This window comes from Diabrotica virgifera, chromosome 4, assembly GCF_917563875.1.
Source record: "Diabrotica virgifera virgifera chromosome 4, PGI_DIABVI_V3a".
NCBI classification, from domain to species: domain Eukaryota; kingdom Metazoa; phylum Arthropoda; class Insecta; order Coleoptera; family Chrysomelidae; genus Diabrotica; species Diabrotica virgifera.
The window spans coordinates 240,834,763-240,855,565 of NC_065446.1; the positions used below are offsets into that span (position 1 = coordinate 240,834,763).

At 33.3% G+C, this 20,803-nt stretch overlaps 1 protein-coding gene across 1 annotated transcript in view; it reads right to left on the reverse strand.

The window, feature by feature from the left end:
• Window positions 1-20,803, reverse strand: part of LOC114327327 (serine/threonine-protein kinase D3) — an 87,669-nt gene that overhangs the window by 16,404 nt on the left and 50,462 nt on the right. The window contains exons 7-13 of the mRNA XM_028275919.2: window positions 19,064-19,193; window positions 16,739-16,871; window positions 16,492-16,680; window positions 16,052-16,200; window positions 11,671-11,901; window positions 3,932-4,115; window positions 86-268 (exon numbers count right to left, since the gene is read on the reverse strand). Coding sequence (XP_028131720.1) covers window positions 86-268; window positions 3,932-4,115; window positions 11,671-11,901; window positions 16,052-16,200; window positions 16,492-16,680; window positions 16,739-16,871; window positions 19,064-19,193 — 1,199 coding nt within the window. The remainder of the gene's footprint in view (window positions 1-85; window positions 269-3,931; window positions 4,116-11,670; window positions 11,902-16,051; window positions 16,201-16,491; window positions 16,681-16,738; window positions 16,872-19,063; window positions 19,194-20,803) is intronic.

The following is a 20,803-nucleotide window of genomic DNA, read 5'->3' on the forward strand; positions in this document are numbered from 1 at the left end:
CCTAACAAGGTTCGAAACCGGTTAGAGTGCTTATGGCGCTCTCTGAACGAACTGAAATATAAGACGGTTCATCTTTATTTCTTACCATCAGAAGAAATTTCCTTCCAGGGGTTCGGTGGGTACATGAATGCAGCGTTTTGAATCTGTTCGTTTATGTCTTCGTCTTCATTAAATGGAAATGTGCCGCTTAAACTGACGTAGACTATAACGCCTACACTCCACATGTCTAAAGACCTATTGTAGCCTTTGTTGCGAAGAACTTCTGGAGCTAAAGAGAAAAAACAAATATTAACTAATATGATTCTATTCCTGTTGACATTATGTGTTCTTCAAAAGAGATTTATGAGAACTTGGGAATGGTTCTTCAAAAATTATGTATAATAAAGACATTGGAAACCTCTGTGAAACTTATAGTTATACTAAACTACAGTTACTGTACAGTTTTATTAATAGTAATTTTAGTTAAATTTTGAATATTTCCAAATTAAATCAATTATATAATGTTGAATCGGTTGCATATCGAGTTCATTGTGATCAAGAGAGACGTACTTGCAATCGCTTATTTTTTTACTCCGACGACCGGTTTCGCTTTATACAATTTGCAGAACATCATCAGGTCGACGGTTACAAGTAAACTAAATGATGCCGATACAAGGAATGATGTCTGGAATTGTGCAGAGAACTTACCAACGATTTCTTGAGAAAGGATGTCATCAACGGCAACCCGACACGGGTAAAAAAAGGAAGATAACAGTCACAGAGATCGCGTTCTCACTTATAATGATACGCCGCGAGCACGCACCGACAGCTAGAACCCTACGAGTTCCACCATCCGCGCAGAACGATACCCCATTCATTTCCACTTCTCCGAAACTGTCTGGGCAGAGAGATACTTAAGGAGGCCACGGAACAGAGATTCTCCAGTCTTGAAGCGACAGCTCTGGGCCCCAAATACCAGCCAAGCGAAGTGAGCGAGGCAGACCGACCTGAGTAACGAGGTGCACCGTACTGACGTGATCTCTGAAACTGAGGCAGGCCGACTTGAGCAGCGAGGTGTACCGTGTTGAAGTAATTCGCAGTCTCATAATTAAACGGTAGCAAGTGAAGTGAACGAGCTCCCGATAAATTATTATTATTTTACTCTCGTGACTGTTTTGCGTCTTACACTGCAGTGAGGTGTAAGGATATTTCGTTTTGTTATTAATTTTGCTTTTCTTTTGCAGACGTCTATCCAGGGGAGGACTTCGCTGCAGCGGGACGATAAACAGAATTATATTTTATTTTTATTTTGATCTGTACATAATTACATTGAATATATTTATTTTGTTTTAAACTGTGTTTTACTGAGTCTGCCGTCACACACTGTTGCTGCATTGCGAAACTGGACACAAACTGCAAAAATGCTCCAAAGCCATATTCAGCAAGTCCAAGGACCAGTAATCAGCGTTTCTACTGTGCTAACAGAACAAGGTTTGATACTTTAATAGCTCGCAATATAGCAAAGGGACCATTACTTACTACTGCTCACAAAAGACGCAGACTTATATTTGCCTGTGAAAGTGGTAATTGGACAAGAGACGATTGGGAAAACGTATTGTTTACGAATAAGTGTAGAATATCAATGTATGGTAAAGATGGTCGAAATAAGAACCACAAAAGGGCTTGAGAACGTTATACTGCCTGCAGTCAGTCAAACCGGGTTGCTTTTGGTGGTGACTTTTGAGCAGGGATTTCTTTTAAGGCATACACGGATCTCGTCTTGATTGAGAGGAACACATTAACAGCATATTAATACAAAACGGAGATCCTACTACGGTTTTCTGCTAATGCAAGATAATGAAAGATCACACAGGGCAAGGATTGTAACACAGTATTTTGAAGATGTTTGTATTCCAAAAATGGACTGGTCTGCTCAAAGTCCAGACGTTAATCCTATTGAGCACATATGGAGCCATCTCGAAAGATCTGTAAGACGTCGTATACCTGTTCCCACAACATGTGAATACCTTCAAAAGTTTCTCTTTGAGGGATGGACCACTTTCCCCTAAAGGACATTCAAAACCTGATCTGTTCTATACCAAATCGAATAATGAGTGGTATTCAGAATCGTGGAGGCCACACACATTATTGAATCTAGTAATACTTGCCTTTTTTTTGACTCTATAATTTAATTATTGCTATAACTGTAACTAATGGTACATCGATTTTTTCCTTCTTTTCCATTTGTTACAAATGATAATATCGGGTTACGTAAGAAAAAAAAGTATACATTCAATAACACCCGTGGACAGAGATCTATGATAGATTATGTTGTAACCAACAGAGATATACATCCATAAAAAATAATGGACGTAAGATGCCTCAACTCAGCAGATGTATGTAGGTAGCGACCCTAGCCTAGCATTATATAAAATAGAAATCATTATGAAATACTTCACACCCAAGAGGACAGCACCAACACAAAACAAAAATCAAAGTCGAAGGACTAAATACGGAATCCACGGAATACTTATACAGAAAAAGAATATCAGAGAAGATTGCTGAGAATGGAATATTAGAAAACGATAACATCGATTAAAGATGGCAAAAACTCAAAGATAACATAATCAACGCTGCAACAGAATCACTTGGAGAGAGAGAAAAGTAACGAATACTCACATATTAAAGAAGAAAATCCCGTGGTTTAGAAAGGAAGTGAAGATAAAATGTGAAGAAAAGAAGAAAGCATTTTTATAATACAGAACAAAATAAACACAACAGGCATACAACCACTACAAACGAATCAGAAACGAAACGAATACTTTAGTGAGACAAATAAAAAGGGAGCACTGGCAGAGTTTCTCAAAACAGATGGAACACGACTTCTACGGAACACAAAAAGAAGTATGGAGAATGATCAGAGGGCAAAGAAAGGAGATGAACGAATTAATAAAAGCGAAACACATTCAGAAGGAAACATGGAGACTACTTCCGATCTCTATTTGCTAAAGGCGACGATAATGAACCACCAACACCTGAAGTTACGACAAACGAAGAAATAAACATCGAGGAGGGAGAGGTAAAGGAAGCATTAAGAAAATTAAAAAATAGAAAATCTCCAGGAACGAACGAACTCCTAAAGTACGAAGGAAAAGATCTAACTAAACAACTATTAAAACTAATAAAAAAAAATAATAGAACAAAACAGAATAGCACAAGAATGGAGATCAAGCATCCTAATATCTTTCTTCAAAAAAGGAGACAAATCGGACCCGGAGAATTACAGAGGAATTAAATTAAACATAATATTAAAATTAACAACCAAAGGTATAACAAAAAAATTGAATGAAATTATACCACCAGCAGAAGAACAACAAGGTTTTAGGTCGGGAAGGTCATGCAGTGGGGTTATATTTATAATGAGGCAAGTTCAAGAGAAATCGTTGGAATACAACAAACCGGCATATTTATGTTTCGTGGACCTTAAGAAACCATTCGACAGGGTCACATTAAAGGACGTTATCCATTTGTTATACTCGAGAGAGGTACCTCTAGGAATAACTAAAACGATCGAAAACATCTACCAGAACAACACAATAAAAGTAAAAGTGGAAGATGAACTAACTGACCCAATTGAAGCCGGCAATGGGATAAGACAGGGGGATTCCTTGAGTCCTTTATTGTTCAACCTGATCATGGACGAAATAAAAAAAAGTAAGAACAGAGACATGACAGAGTCATTTCTATACAAAAAGAAGAAGAAAAAAATTTAAAAAATCTTGAATTTTGTGAGTGGCCCGTTTTCTCTGACGCGCAGTTTAGAATTAAAAATGTCAAATAATAAATGTCATTTCCCAGCCTACGATAATTAGGACTTTCCTCGATGACTCATTAGAACTTACTTCTACAAATATAATTACATTATATACAAATTGTGATTATCTATATTTACCTAAGTAAGCAGGTGTACCAACTACAGATCTACGGAACGATTTCTCTCCAATGATCCTAGCGAAACCGAAATCGCACAGTTTCACTTGGGGAAATTCGGCATCGGAACTTAGCAGTACGTTTTCGGGTTTTAAATCACAGTGCACAATATTCTTACTATGTAAGTGCTTCAAAGCTATAAGTATCTACAAAATCAATAAGCAATTAGCGCTATAAACATTTATATTAAACGTACAGACTGAGGTTTAAGTATGAAAGGCCTCAATTATCATTATGATGGTATTTATATTGTTGTTAGATCTTCCAGTTTTCTGGAAATCTAAATAACTTTCTTATTTCAAATGGAGAACCCTTTATAATTTTTTTCTTTTGAAGTTTTTAAGAAATACTTATTATTTTCATGTAATAACTAACATCAATTTGTTTTCATCTGCTGTAGTTTTTATACGCTATGATTTGAATAAATCTTTTACTGCATCAGTTTTGTTAAACTGTTTACTAATTTATTGATAGTAAATTATGGCATTTAGGTATAGGAACATTTCATAAAAAATAATCAGTATTTCTTAAAGACTTCAAAAAGAAAAAAAATATATATTGTGTTTCACTTGAAATAAGAAAATTAATTACATTTCCAGAAAAACGGAAGATCTGACAACATCCTAAATACCACTATAATATCGGCCCCATCACAAGGCCCTTACACACCAAAGTCTATAAAAATCATGCAACCCGTTTCTCTGATAATTGAGGCGTTCAATACATAAAACTCACTCTGTTTAACACTCCCACTGTACAAAAATAAGGCTCAGATTTCATTTTGTTGCTGTCTAGGAAGGATCGCGGATCTTTCCCCAACTGTCATCAATACGACTAACTTCACGCGTAACTTTGATACGAGAATTATAAAAAAAAATATGCATTGAAATCCAGATCCCGTAATTTTTTAAGCGTTATAAAGTGAGTACAAAGACATACATATTTCTTTCTTTGTAATTATTACAGCTTCAATTTACCGTACACTTCTCGTACACTCTGCCGATAAGGTAGAGTCGTGTTGGGGAAAGATCCGCATCCGGTCTAGGAAACCCAGCTTTTAATTCCTATTAAAAAATTCACAAGTGAAAAGTATTTTTACAGCGACACTTAACTTGACTCATTTTTCAACAAAAAAACTCGAAACCTGTCAACTTCAATAGACCACAACTATTGCCTCAACATACGTAGCAATAAAAAAGAAAGAAATACAAATTATTGATAAATTAAATTACGACGGCTCCGGCGGTCCCATAAGTACTTAACCTCGCCGCCCGATGGCGCTACTATCGCCAAACAAATTTAATATCGCGTAGTACATTCTTGTAGACGGTTACTGTCAAAATTTCCGCCGAAAGTTAAATTATTAGGCCGAATCGAAGCCGAATTACATAAAAAAAAAAAGAATGTGTGTGTACTATGTACGCACGTAAGAAGATATTCTTCTATTATATAATAGGTAATTTAAACGAAGTAAATATACTTAAAAGGTTATTTGTATTTTATTTAAAAATCAAACTAACTTTCTTATCTACCACTTTCAAAATTTTTTTATTAAAACAACCAAAAATAAAAAAAATATATGAATCGCCCCGGGAATTGAACCCGCAACCTTCCAATCTCAGTGCTAACGCATTTCTAACTACTCCATCGAGGCACTAGAAATGAACATGTAAGTTTCGGATATAATTACACAACACGGCGACATAATATAGTGTAAAAATGTTATGCTTACATAATATTTTATTAATTAAAAAACACAAGAATTATAATAAATAATACATTTCCTAAAACCACTAATATATTCTTTTAATGACTTATTTGCACGGTTACAGATACATACATACCTATTTGAAAGATTAGCAATGAACTACATACTGTCAGTGTGCGCAGGCGCGCGGTAAATGTACAATTTTACCCTCAATCGATTCGCCGCTAAAGAAGAATATCTTCAAAAAGTGTTCTTCCACTATAAAAACGCACTGACTTATACATTCGCCGTCCTAACGACTAAATTAGTCGAATTGAGCTACGAACTGTGGCTCCATCCACCGCATTCTCCAGATTTGGTCCCGAGCGACTTTGTTTCCAAACTTAAAAAAGCCACTCGTCGGCGGACGGACGCCACGAAAGCCTCCTTTGCAGACTTCGAGAAAACGTATTTTTCAGACGGGTTAAAGAAGTTTAATCATCGCTGGGTCATGTGTATCGAGCTAAAAGGAAAGTGGTGGAAGTTGTTAAGAAATAAATCCCCACTTTTCCAAAATTTTCGTTTTTCTTTTGAAACTTCTTTTTTTGTACTTATCCACCCTATACTACCCTTGTATACAGGATGTTTCATTAATAGGTAATTGTCCATATAGTAACTGGAGAAACCTTAGCACAAAATACGAAGATTTAACCTAAAACACTTAAATAAAATGTGGTTCCTTACTGAGTTACAGGGTGTTTTATCTAAAAATTTAAAAACTATTTTTTTGCACGATTGATCATTTTTGACTGTTTACCGTGACAGATTTTACGTCAGTAGGTGACATTTACTAGCAACTCGACGGTAAGTAATCCAACTCGACGGTAAGTACTCCAACTCGACGGTAAGTAATTCACTTACCGTCGAGTTAAAAAATCTCTTAATTTTAATTTATTTTTTTAAAGAATAAAGAAAACTAACGAATTATTTATTAATATTGAAACTTATGGTACAATTTGTTAAATTATTTAATGAAATCCCACTTGTTTGGGCTGTGGTTTCACTTCTAACAGAAACTCCTGCAGAATCGCATACATTAGTAGTATTACTAGTATTGCACAATATTTTTTCGGCAAAATCTATTTTATTTTGAAGAGAATCTTCTACATAGCTTTCTGCCACTGTCGATGAACGCCAACCTCCATGACGCTTAAATCCGAGGACATCAACACTTTAGCCAAAAGCGTTGCTGATGTCCTCCTGAACGAATGGCCAGTATAGTTCTCGGGATTAGGCAAATTTAAGAATTTGGCAATTTGAGAATTCCAGCCCCCGATTGTCCCTTTCCCTATTACTTGAGCACAACATTTTCCTTTGGCGTATCTTAAGAACAAATGATTTGATTTTACTTGTAATGGACGAAGTTTTATATACTTTTACAGAATTTCTAAATATGGAATTTTATCGTCTGGTTTATTAACGACTGTAAAAGTACGCTGGATGTTCGTTTTTGTATTGGGTACTTTTACAATCATTAAACCATCGGTTTGTTGGATGTCATTCATAGTAATATTATATAATTCTTCTCTTCTACAGGCACCAGATATTCCCAATATCATTGCGACCTACAAATTATGAAAAAATCTTCATTAGAGTATTTCTTTTACCTGAACTAGCTTATATTACCTTGTGAACTAGAAATTCTTCATCCGGTGCTTCCATCAGAAATTTTTCAAATTGCTCCCGTGTAAAAATGCTCGCTTTTTTAGGCCTATAGCCAACATTTTTTCTCTTCAAATACGCGATCAAAGTTGAAAACTTGGAAATATCAATGCCATCATAAAGAAAAACGGTGGATTTAATCATTGAATATTCTGCCCAGAGGCTTCCAGGAGCTTTCAACTGCATATGTCTTTGAACGAAATATGCCAATAGAGTCTTTTCTTCGATTCTTAAATTCTTGCCTTCGCACCATTTTTTAAAACTTTGGTAGATATTTTGATAACGGATTTTGGATTTTTCGGGAATAATTGCGGAATACCCTTCTTCCCAAGCCCGTTCAATTTCTTCAAATTCACTTTCGCTCATATTTTAATTTATAATAATCAAAATTGTACTTAAAATTATTGACAACTAAATAAAAACTCAATTCTCCATTGTTGTTATGCACCCTAGTTACTACCTAACAACCAAAGTACAGTTGAGTCCGCGAGTCTTTACCCGTGCGTCATTAATACCTGGTCAGATAAAACACATACTTTTTATTTAGCATCATTCTCTTGCACGCATGAAATTAATGACAAACCAGCTGCCGCCTGTTGTTTAAGTAAAAACACATGTTATTTTTATTAACGATTTAGACTCAGTGTATTGAAAAGAGATAGGTACAAAGAAAGACGATTGGGGATGTCTTCACATATTTTAAGTACAATTTCTGACGTTTTGGTTTGTTTTACTTTTGTGGCTGTCAGTTTGTTGAATTTTTTGCTGGTGTTTTCTCGAGTTTTTGCATTTTAAAGTTTTTTATAGTATACAAACAGTTGTTTTCGTAACTAATTTTATATTGGAGTTAGAAGTTTTGTGATAAGTTTATGTTATTTTAAGATAAATTTTGACGACGTACAAAGCTAACCTCATTGTTGACACAGTTGAATGTTTGTATTTAAGGTTCCGCCAAAGTGAATAAAATAACAAAAAGAAAATATGTTATTGAATTTTTTTATAAATTGTTTATTTATTTATTAATCAATGATAATAAAATAATTTATTACGCTACTTCAAATGTAGCTGTAATTATGCACTAAAATTTTAAAGCAAAACTTAAATTTGACATTCTATTTATTTAATAACGTCAAATTTTATAATAACCCGTGATCGGAATAATATCCATTTGCCGTTGCGTTTAGTAAATTTCCGACTTATTTCGTATGCTTTAAATGATGACGCACGGGTAAAGACTCGCGGACTCAACTGTATCTATCTTGATAAAATGAATGAAACTAGTCAATATGACGAAAATGTTTAATTTTATAATTTATAATGGTATCAATCGTGCAAAAAACGTTATAAGCATGTCGAACGTTAAGGGTAACCGATCTCAGACAATAATTGGAGTCGTCGCTCCGCTCCTCCTCCAAACAATTGTCTTCGATCGGTATAAAAGCCTTACCGTTCTCCATACTTAATATACTATTGCTCAGCATTTTAAAACTATTCCGCGTATTCTTTTCATACTTGGCAGAAAGTGTGACTACTAGACACCCTACTAAATAATGATAAACAAACGTTTCTTGCTACTACCAGAGGCGTGCGACAAGAGATGGTGAATGGTTGACCCTTATCAAATTGTACGCCACTGGAGGAATAACAATTTTAGTGCCATTTTTAGATTCTTCAATACTTTCCACGTAAATAATATACTCTTCATTGGTAGCGATAAAGTCATTAGTTTTCGAGATATTTGAAGTTAAATATGAAACGGCACGACATATGAACGGCACGAGATATGTACGACAGGGGATAGTGTCTGGTTGAACCTTTCCAAATTCTACGCCACTGACGAAATTGCTATTTTAGTGTAATTTTTTGATTTTGCAATACTTTTTATATAAATAATACACTCTTCATTCGTAACGATAAAATGATTAGTTTTCGAGATATTTGAAATTAAAAATGAAGCGACACAATACATTAATCAAAATAACCGTGTCGTTTCATTTTCAACTTCAAAGATCTCAAAAACTAATGACTTTATCGTTACGAATGAAGAGTATATTATTTTCATAGAAAGTATTGGAGAATCAAAAAATTGAACTAAAATAGCAATTTCGCCAGTGGCGTAGCATTTGGAAAGGGTCAACCATTCACTTTTCCCCGTCGTAAGCCTCTGGTAATAACCAGAAACGTTTGTTTAACATAATTTAGTAGTTTGTACAGTACCTATACTTTCTGCTAAGTATGAAAAGGATACGTCGAATAGTTTAAAAATGCTGAGCGAAAATAGTTTTTAAATTTTTAGATAAAACACCCTGTAACTCAGTAAGGAACCACATTTTATTTAAGTGTTTTAGGTTAAATCTTCGTATTCTCTGCTAAGGTTTCTCCAGTTACTATATGGACAATTATTAATGAAACACCCCGTATAGTTTTCCGAACATAATCAAGGAAGCCAAGTAATATTAGTAAAAAACACTCGGTAGTATCCAACAAAAATTATTAAACTAAAAGTCAAACAATTAGGAATGCACGTCATAGATTTAATGACATCATAACCCACCGATACAAACTTAACGGCAAACAAATTCAACAAATTTTTTTGTTAAAAACATATCAACGCAGCTACCGGCTACACTGTTTCTCTTTGTCTTTAACACTGATAAACAAAGATATCTGTACTATAGACAGACCATTCCAGGTCACGTGACTTTGACAGCGTCGCTGAGGGGCAAAAATTGTGTTTTCGGTGTTCTTTTTGCTATTTTCTCGTTTTATTATAAGAAATCCGTGGTTTTAACCATGATACTATAAATAACAAGATAATATATTGCACATCCGGAAGTCGTGACGTAACTGGAGACCGGCAAGTTCGTAATGGTTCGTAATCATTCGTAATGTCCGACTACTTTGAATTGTTCGCGGTTGTATTTTATATTTTATCTTTGACAATTATTTTGACTGGAATCTCGACACTAAATTCTTTTCGAATACATTGAAGTTTAATGTTATTTTGCTAATTGAATAATTTCATCACATAATGCATACAAATCCCATTTAACTTTAACAAGAATTCAAATTCAACTTCCGGTCTCCAGTTACGTAATCAATGCGCGAACTCGGACGTATTTGAGCTACGGGAAAATACTATCTCTTTATTTATAGTATCATGGTTTTAACTACAAAAATTTCAAATATTAGATATAGGACACCCTCATAGGGGATGCAAAAACCCGGTATAATCAGAAAATCAGTTTTCTTGACCCATATCGTCGTTCTGTTTACAGCGCATTGTGATTATAGTGATTTAAAACATCTCGGTCGTTAAATGCGGCTGGTATTATAAAAAAAACTCACTTTATCTCTTTTACTTTTACTGAAACACTTTACAACTGAACAAAACGCTGGTATTTTAATCATATTCTTAAATTAAACAATGGTTTTCTACTTTGTTTAGGGACCGTTCAAGTATTACGTAACGCAGGTGGGGGGGAGGGGGTCAAAAATCTTCAAAAATTTCGTTAAGCAATAGTTAAACTCCCATAAGAGTGCGTTACGTAATACTTGAACGCTCCCTTACAAGATCTTTGCACTCCAGTCGCTGTCAAATATGACGTCACCTTGGAATGGTCTATAAGTGTCAAACTAACATTGTCCTATAGAAGGTTATGTAAGATTTTTGTTTGCTTATTTTTTTGCTTCTTCTTTTATGGCCTTTGGGAGCTGTTGCCTTTTAGCCAACATTTCTTAAAATTAACGAATAACTAAACCTACCATACAACAAGATTATTAAAAACCTAATCGACCAATCAAGGATAGGGAAGGGAAAGTGAAGTTGGTTAAAAAATAAACTGTCATTAAAATATACACTAAATAAATAAAATATAATTTGAAAACAATACTTTGACATTATATTTAACCTCCAATATTATGACAGACGTCAGTTACCATTTACAATCATAACATTATAATATGTACTATATTACAAATATAATAATGACGTCATATAAACTCGTCACTCATTCTAGCCAATGAAATGCTCGCCGTAATAGGAATGGCATGTCAAAAAAAATCTGATTATTCCCTATATATTTTCTTAAATTTAGAATATGGCAACAAGGGGAAAATTACGTGCATTCCTTATTGTTTGACTTGTCCTATAGTAACCTTAATGTACCAAACTTTGTACAATTTCTTTTATGCAAAAAAACTAAAACGCTGATATATCTGAGCATTTTGTTGTTCAAAGAGACAATACGTTTCCCACTAATATTTCTTTTAAAAATCTTAAGCCTACTTACTTGTGTTATAATAAATTTAGTGACCCTCTCAGTCAGTCTACCTTTGTCATGGGATAAAATCATCTCTAACATATCACCTTTGAGTTTCTCCATCACCACGAAAATTCTCTCTGGGGTTTCGAACATTCGCTCCAAATTAACAACGCCAGGATGGGACAAATTCTGTAGAATTGCGACTTCGTTCTTTAATTGGGCTTCCTGTTTAGTCGGGAACCTTAATTTGTCGATAACCTATAAATAAATTATAACAGGTACATAAAATTACGAATACATATACAAGAATACAATAATGCATCGGTCAATAAGTCCTGGGGCTAACCATGAGATGGCGACTCTAATGAAATTTGCATTTGACATTTCGGTAGTCCTAACCTTCAAAAGCATAGGGCATTCTAAGACTTTGACGTTTATACACCGCTGGGAGACAAACATTGTAGTTGTTTATATTTGTACCACATAGTGTTTCTTAAGCTTTTACCTTTAAACAAAAATTGTTGTTTCACCAAAACAAGGTACAAGTCGATGAAAACGATGACAAAATGCATCAATTAAGCTTTGAATCGCTTTTGCACCCACCGGATAGTCCAGATCTGGTTCCCAGTGATTACCACTTTTTTTACGATCTAAAAAAATGAAAATATAATAAACATCATCATCATCATCTTGGTGCTACAGCTCTTAGAGGGCTTCACCTTCTCAAGCTTTCTACGCCATTCTGTTCTCGGCATCTTGTGTTACCCCGTCTATCCACCTCAGCTTTGGTCTGCCCCGTCTTGTCATTCCCGGTTGTGCTGTTTTTTTCATTAGAAATCTTTTTTATCATTTTCGATTCAGGGGCCCGGGCTACATGTCCTGCCTACTGCAGGAGGTTTCGTTTAATTATTGCGGTAATATCTTTTCCACCAAACATATGCTTGTAGATATTCTGCAGTTCAAATATAATAAATATGAATTTAAAAATAAATGCTCCATGGCAAGAGATATAGCTCCGATAAGGAAGTAATCACAGGAACTGAAGTCTATTTTGCAGTCAAAAGATAAACCGTTTTACAAGAGCAGTATCGAAATGAGAAAAGCGTTAAAATAATTGTGTTGCCGCTAACTTAGATTATTTTAATAAATAAAGAATAATTTTTGTAAAAAATGTTGTTTTACTAGTTAGGCTCGGGACTGACCGATGGAAACATACGAATACAAATTTGTATTTTAAGAGCCTACAGTAGCGCGTCATCAATATAACTTCGGGAGATAGTATCATACCCTTTTTCGAAAGTTCTGCGAAACTTTGGCAACAGTGGCAATATTTGACATTATCTAAGATCAATATTTTGATATACTCATAGGCGCTCTAAATGGAAGTAATAGAAAACAATTTTATTATATAGTAAATAATTATTTGTAAAAATAAACCAAAATGGGTGAAAATTTTATGTTAACATAAGTATTTGCACAAAATAATAATAAAATAATAATAAATAGTCATTTAGATGTGAAGCGAAACAAGAGCCGTCTTATTTTATTTAGTTCATACAGCGCCAAAAGCACTCCAACTAGTTTCAACCCTTTTTTTAATATAGAACTTTAAATGAACTTTCTCGTTTTTTTAAACTATTGATAATATTTTTAGAATAAAAAATCCTCCTAAAACTTTATATACTCGTATTAGAATTCGAAATATTTTCAAGTAAATATACTTTACCTATATCTCTAGGCTAATTAGCAAAATTCATGGAAAAAGTTATTTACTAGAAATTTTGTTGCTGGAATCGAATTATAAGATAATAATTATAAATATTAATAATATAGGTATGCAAAATCCGCAGATAGTGCTACTTTTTTTATAAACAAAATGGCGCCGACAAATCGTATTTTTTTCAATTATTGCTCTATAACTCCGAAGATTTTAACTTTACAACAAAAACACCCAAATAAAAATTCACCGCAATTAAATTCTGCATAGAGATATGCTTTTCCCGATTTGCTCCGACGAAAATTTTCCTCGCAAAATGCGGGTTTTTCCAACAAAATCTCTAATTTTCAAATCAAGTTTTAGGTAAGTAATTATCAATCAATAATTAAATAACTTAGTGACATCAAAGCTTTCTTGGTATAGATTGTAATTCCAGAAGCCGGTGAAAATTAAACGAATATTTTAGCAACAATTCAATTGTTAATTAACAATTTACGATCGCAATAATAACCAAAATAATCATGAGACATTGATCAAACAGAAAGATTATAAAGATGTGATGCCTATTTAATATTTTGTCGACAAAATATAAATTTTTCATTTTTTGCATAATCTATAATAAATGCTTAACAAAATAGTTATAAAAAAATTTACATTTCTCAGAAATTGTTTATTATATTATAATTTTAAAAAATACTTAAAATGCGTATTTCAAAGGTCTCGAAAATGAATGCTTTAAAATTTTTTTCCAACCATTTGCAAAAAAGTTATGAAATAGCAAAATAAACATACGATTACTCCGTTGTTTATAATTTGTTTTAATTTTTTCAAAGCTTAAAAGTGAGTTCATGGTACAAACTAATTACTCTCAAAACATATCAAACATTACTTCAATGGTTATATTTTAATCAAAGATTAAAAATGTTTTTTTTTGTAATTTTTAGCGCGAAAGTAGGCTTGATACAGAGCCGGAGCTAAAATGTTCACTCAAAGCGACTGACACGCTTTAAACTCGCGCGAGTTGTGTATGTGGACGGGTTATAATACATAATTTTATTTATTAACTACTGTACGTCGCGCGGCGGTCGTCGCTTCGAGTGAAAATTTTAGCTACTGTACTGTATTAGTCTACTTTCGCGCGTGTAAATTACAAAAAAATATATTTATAATCTTTAATGAAAATATAACCATTAAACTAATAATCGATATTTTTTGTAAGTAATTAGCTTGTACTTTATACTCACTTTTACGCCTTGAAAGAATTAAAAAAATATATACACAACGTAGTAATCGTATGTTTACTTGGCTGTTTCATAACTTTTTTGCAAATGGTTGCAAAAAAGTTTTAAAGCATTCATTTTCAAGATATTTGGAATACGCATTTTATTTATTTTTTAAAATTAGAATATAATAAAAACTTTCTGAGGAACTTTAATTTGTTTATAACTATTTTTTTGAAACATTTAAAGATTATTCAAAAAAATTCAAAATTTATATTTTGTCGACAAAATATTAAATAGGGATCTCATCTTTATAAGATTTCAAAGTTTGATCAGTGTATCATAATTATTTTTATTATTGCGACCGTAAATTATTAATTAACAATTGAATTGTTGCTAAAATATTCGTTTAATTTTCACCGGCTTCTGGAACTATAATCTAAACCAAGAAAGCTTTTATGTCACTGAGCTATTTAATTATTGGTAGATAATTACTTATCTAAAACTTTAGTTGAAATTTAAAGATTTTGTTGGGAAAACCCGCATTTTCCGAGGAAAATCTTCATCGGAGCAGATCGGGAAAAACATGTCTTTATGCAGAATTTAATTTCGGTGAATTTTTATTAGGGTGTTTTTGGTGTAAAGTTAAAATGTTTGGAGTTATGGAGCAAAAATTGAAAAAAACACGATTTGGGGGCGCCATTTTAATAAAAAAAGTAGCACACTATCTGCGGACTTTGCATACCTATATTATTAATATATATAATCATAAGTTTCGATACCAGCAATAAAATTGCTAGTAAATAACTTTTCCCAAAAATGGCCTATTTTCCGATAATCAGCCCAGACTAATAAGCAAAACTCACTATTAACAATAATCTATTTTTTCAAATAGTTTAACAACTTAGTTCTATTACACAAAAATATAATGAATTAATTATAAAATAAACACTACTTCCCTATGGATCAAAACTAACGGATTCCTACTCCACTGAACAGATATCGATACAGATAACAGAACAGGTAAGAGAATCGTGCTATTACTTAGAAATCTGACGCAGGTTTGTCAAAATGACAGTGACTGTTTCTCTATGTTGCCTAATCAGTTATTTAGTTATAATATGTTTGATTTCTTGTTAGGGATAAAAAATTTTAGTAGTTCCAATGTGACACAAAATCTAGGTACGGGATAAAAAAGTTTATTTGAAGAAAGTGTATTTTTTGTTTTTCTTAATGGCGGTACAGGCTCGTTTTTAATACTGTATTTAGTTATAGAGTAATTTCCACATACTAACATATTTTTCAAATTGGGCTCGGTACGGCCATTCTTTACTATATTACGAATATATGTGCCAAATATTTCGACAAAATATTTAAAATTAAAGCCGTAATCTTGGATCGCGTTTTCCGTTTTGATGATGCGCTACTGTAGGCTCTTAAGAACTTTAATGAAAAATAAAGCTATACTTACTTTAATAGCTACTGCTCTAGTTGTTCTTCGATGGGCTCCTCCATAGACTATTCCAAATTGACCCGAACCAAGAACTTCGTCTGGATAGATTTGGTACAACTGACTCATATCAGTGATTTGTTCTTCACTGGCAGAAGTCTCTTCGTGTTCTACAAACGTTTTAAAAAATCATTATTGTTTATTCTTGTTCAGAAAATTCAGTTCATTTACAAATTAAAACATTACCAGAAAATTGGCTTAGGTACGTAGATGACACTTTTATCATCTGGACATATGGAGAAGAAAAACTAAAGGTATTTTTAGAACACATCAATAATATCCACCATAAATTGTAGCTGTAGCATTGTAGATGCACTATTTACACCAATCTTTGCTATTTTTGTCATTTTTCTGTTTGCGGTTTTAGGATCTGTAACACTATAGGAACGAGTAATACTTACTTTGATTAGCTTGCACAGGCACAATGGCTTGCCGAATCGAACTTTCCCAACTTTTGGCAAGATAAGCACCAACACCACTATCTGGAGGGGGCAAATTGACCAGATTCCCGTCTTGGAGATTAAACAAAGGGTCTTGTCCGACAAAATAATCTATATTGGCCGTTCTGATCTCGAAACAATGCATGTACTCTACAATAGAACAAATTTTATACGTATAACTGTTATGTATGGGTTTGTGATTGTATACCTCCTTGTTTGATGCGCGCTGTGTCGATAGTTAAGATTTCTGATAAGGGAATCTCCTTGTAATACTTGGAACTTTGTTCGCTTTGAAAAAGAACTATGGACTTTGTGTCTAGCCTCCAGAAGTGACGTCTCACCTAAAATGTAGAAGTTGTATAACAAAATGTATCAAATGATAAATAACACTAACGTATTTCAAAATCAATGATTTACAATAGATATCAATCTATTAAATAGATGTATGGCATATCACTATTGCCAATTTTTTTATCGCTAAGCTCACGTAGTGTCCTCTATCTTAATTACATTTTCCGGCATATTTCTACCTTGACTCATACCACAAAATAATAAACAGTCAGAAGCTGACTCAGATAATTTATGAATAGGGGAAAGACCTACCTGTTTCTTGTGCCGAGATAGGCACTGCCCGTCTAATATAATGCCTTTCCCCTATTCATAAATTATCTGAGTCAGCTTCTGATTGTTTATTATTTTGTGGGGGGCAGTGCCTATCTCGGCCCAAGAAACAGGTAGGTCTTTTAAAAATGTCCTAAGTCGGCGCAAAGATTAAAACTGCCCGATATAAAATATACCAGCTCGGCTCATGGGATATTAATTATTAATATTTTTTAGATAGGATAAAAAATATAAAACTTCTACTAACGGAATATCACTTGAAGATCCTTTTTGTGGGGGATCATCCCATTCTGAGTTTGGTTCTACAGTTGCTGGTGTGACTTCGCGGTTTCCACTACCTTTCTCCATTCTTATCTCTCTTTGATTTTCCTTTCTACTTCTTAAGTCTTCTTCCACTTGTTGTCTCCATCTGAGTTTAGGCCTGCCTCTGGTTCTTGTACCTGGTGGTATCCATTCGGTTATAACTCTTAACGGAATGTTCTTCTCTCTTCTCATTATGTGTCCATACCATCTAATTCTCTGTGCTTTTATTGCTCTGACTATGTTCTCTTGACCCATCCATTCTTGTATTTCGTGGTTCATCCATTGCCTTGCATCCTCTTCGTTTTCCCTCTTTGGTCCCAGAATTTTTCTCATAATTTTTCTCTCAAAAACTTTCAGCTACTCTTCTTCTCTTGCTCTTAATGTGAATGTTTCCGAAGCATTTAGCACTATTGGTCTTATTGTCGTTTTGTAGATTTTCATTTTTGTATTTCGGCTTATCTTCTTATCTTTGAAAATTTTTTTATTTCTGTAGAATGCTTTGTTTCCTGCTTGAATTCTTCTTTTCATATCTACACTTTCATTTCTTCTGTTGACTATACACCCAAATACTTGAACGTTTCAACCTCTTCGAAGCTGTGTGCATCTATTGTCATTTCTGTCAGTTGCGTCTTCTTTTTTTTTACTTACATTCATGTATTTTGTTTTATTTTCATTTATTTCCAGTCCTCTCAGTTTGGATTCGTTAATGCAATATTGATAAATGTTCATAATGCATTGTCTATAAGAATTTTCACACCTGTTAATCTTCGAGCCGACCTGGGGGGTTTTTTAAATGTACCTGGTGTATCATAATCATAAAGGACTAAAGGATTATAATGAGCCAAGATGGGAATACCCCTATTAGACACTGGCTATAGGGAGCCGAATCTATACTTAATAATTCTGGAAAAAATTTTCTGAAAGTCAAAATAATTTTTTTTTTCAAAAGTTTGTATTACATATTTATTTTCATACAAGCAAATTTTTTGGGCTATAAGCTGTAAAATTTTTTCCCTATGAGCTGTGAGAATTTTATTGAGAGTGGGAGTGATTATGAAGAATATACGGAAATATCTTTTCACTGGGTATGGCAGCACCTTACGCCTTAAACAGGTTTTTAAATCTCTTTAACTTAAATTTTTATGTATAAACGAAGACACTTAGCTTATATATAATTTAGGGAATAGGCGCAAAATCTTGGTCCAATGCTATTTATTCATTCATAAAATGCGTTCATTCTTTTCGATTCCTGAGAGAACTTTTAAGTATTTTTGAAAAATTTAAACGCAGAATGAAAGATTATATTATTACCGAGGGTCAAAATTCCCTGAAACTTCTATAAAGTTTATTTTAATAAGTTACAGGGGTGAAAAAAAAAAGAGAATAGTGTGACTTTTGTTGAACTTTGTGTTTATTCGAAGGGACTTTCGGCCCTCGGTATAGTGTAATCTTTCATTCTGCGTTTAAATTTTTCAAAAACATTTATTAGTTTTTTCAGGATTCGAAAAAAATGAATGCATTTAAATAGCATTGGACTAAGATTTTGCGCCTACCCCCTTAAGTGCTGGTAATATAGAAGGTAAATAAATATTTAAATAAACATTCTTACCGTTTTGTCTTTATTCGTAAAGTGCACTAACCATCCCTCTTTGATCACTTTGGAACCTCTTCGTTTGGTGTGTTTTACTGATTGAACTATTCGTTGTAAAGGAATGTTGGCACTTGGAGAAGAAGAAGAACTACAACAAAAATAAATCAAAAATAGTAGACTTAACTTTTTATAGATCATTATAATTATTACAAACACCAAAAGTTGCTTTTGATGTGTACAAAAGTTGCTTTTGATGTGTACACTGTTCATAGAAAATTAAAAATAAGTCAGTGGATCATCATCAGTGGCATCACAGCTCGTTATGAGTCAAAGCCTTCTTTAGAACGATCGTCCAGTCATCCCTGTGTCTGACAACTCTTCTCCATGCTCTAACTCCAATAGATTTTAACTTTAAATCGTCCACTAGATTGTCGTGATACCCAAGTCTTAGTCTTTCTCTGACTTGTTGCCCCGTCGGCTCTCTTGCTACTTTACTGAATTTTACAACGTCAGGTCCCTAAAAACTTCCATACAATTTAAAGTTGCAACGCCTGCGCCACAAGACTATTTTATTCCTCCATTTATGTATTCTTCTTACGCAGACGACGCAATATTGATAGTCCAAGATGAAGATATTGTTCTGAAGCTATTTCCTTGTGGCATTTTTCTAATCAACTATTTTAAATGAGAAATAAGCCACAATTTTACTAAAAAATGATTTTATTAACGTTTCGACGTCCAAATCGGATGCCGTTGTCAAAATACCAAATATTAAAAAATCAAACAAAAATGTTGTTGCTTAGTAAAAATTCTTCTAATAATTTATTTAATTTGACTCATTTATATCCGCAATTCAGATATGTATTATACATTTTAAAGTAGAAGACTTTAAAATTATATTGCCAATATTTATGAGTTGCGTTCCTGGGACGACTTTACTAAAAGATAGTTCATTCGATTACATGAAATCAATCCCAACTCATGAATATCCGTCACAAAAAAGCATAGCATGTGTTCTGTCTTCAAAAAGACAACCATATGCAACGGTGACAGTAAAATTCTCGTGTTAAAGATTCCATAGTAAATCACGAGGGAAAACCAGGAAAAAACCTGGTGATACTATCCCGACATCGTAAATATTAGGTCTTACATTTAGTTTACTCTCAAAATAATAAAAAACGTTAATAAAATCATTTTTTTTTAGTAAAATTGTGGCTTATTTCCCATTTAAAATAGTTGATAAGATGAAGATAATCTGCAAAGATTAGTCCACAGATTTAACATAAAAGCAAAAGAATTCATATGACAATTTTATCTCTGAAAACTAAAACAATAGTACAACGTGGAATGAAGTAAACACTTCTGTTGTATGTAGAATTTATTAAAAAATCCTTAAAATTTATCCACTAAGGAGTGGAAGTACAAAACGTTTTTCCCACAATTTATCCACTCCTTAGTGGATAAATTTTAAGTATTTTTTAATAAATTCATATGCCTACATACAACAGAAGTGTTTACTTCATTCCACGTTGTTATATTGAAGGTATACAGCCGCCTACAGGGTTTACCCCCTTTTTAAAGTTTTAAAACAATAGTAATCGGTAAGAACCAATCAGATGTAAAATAGAGATTGATGGTATCAGTATTGAACTTGAACAAGTAGTAATTGAAATAAAATACCTTGGAATTACATTGTCCGGTTACGGATACCTGGACAAAGAAGTGAGAAATCAAGTACAAAAAGCAAATAGGCTGGCA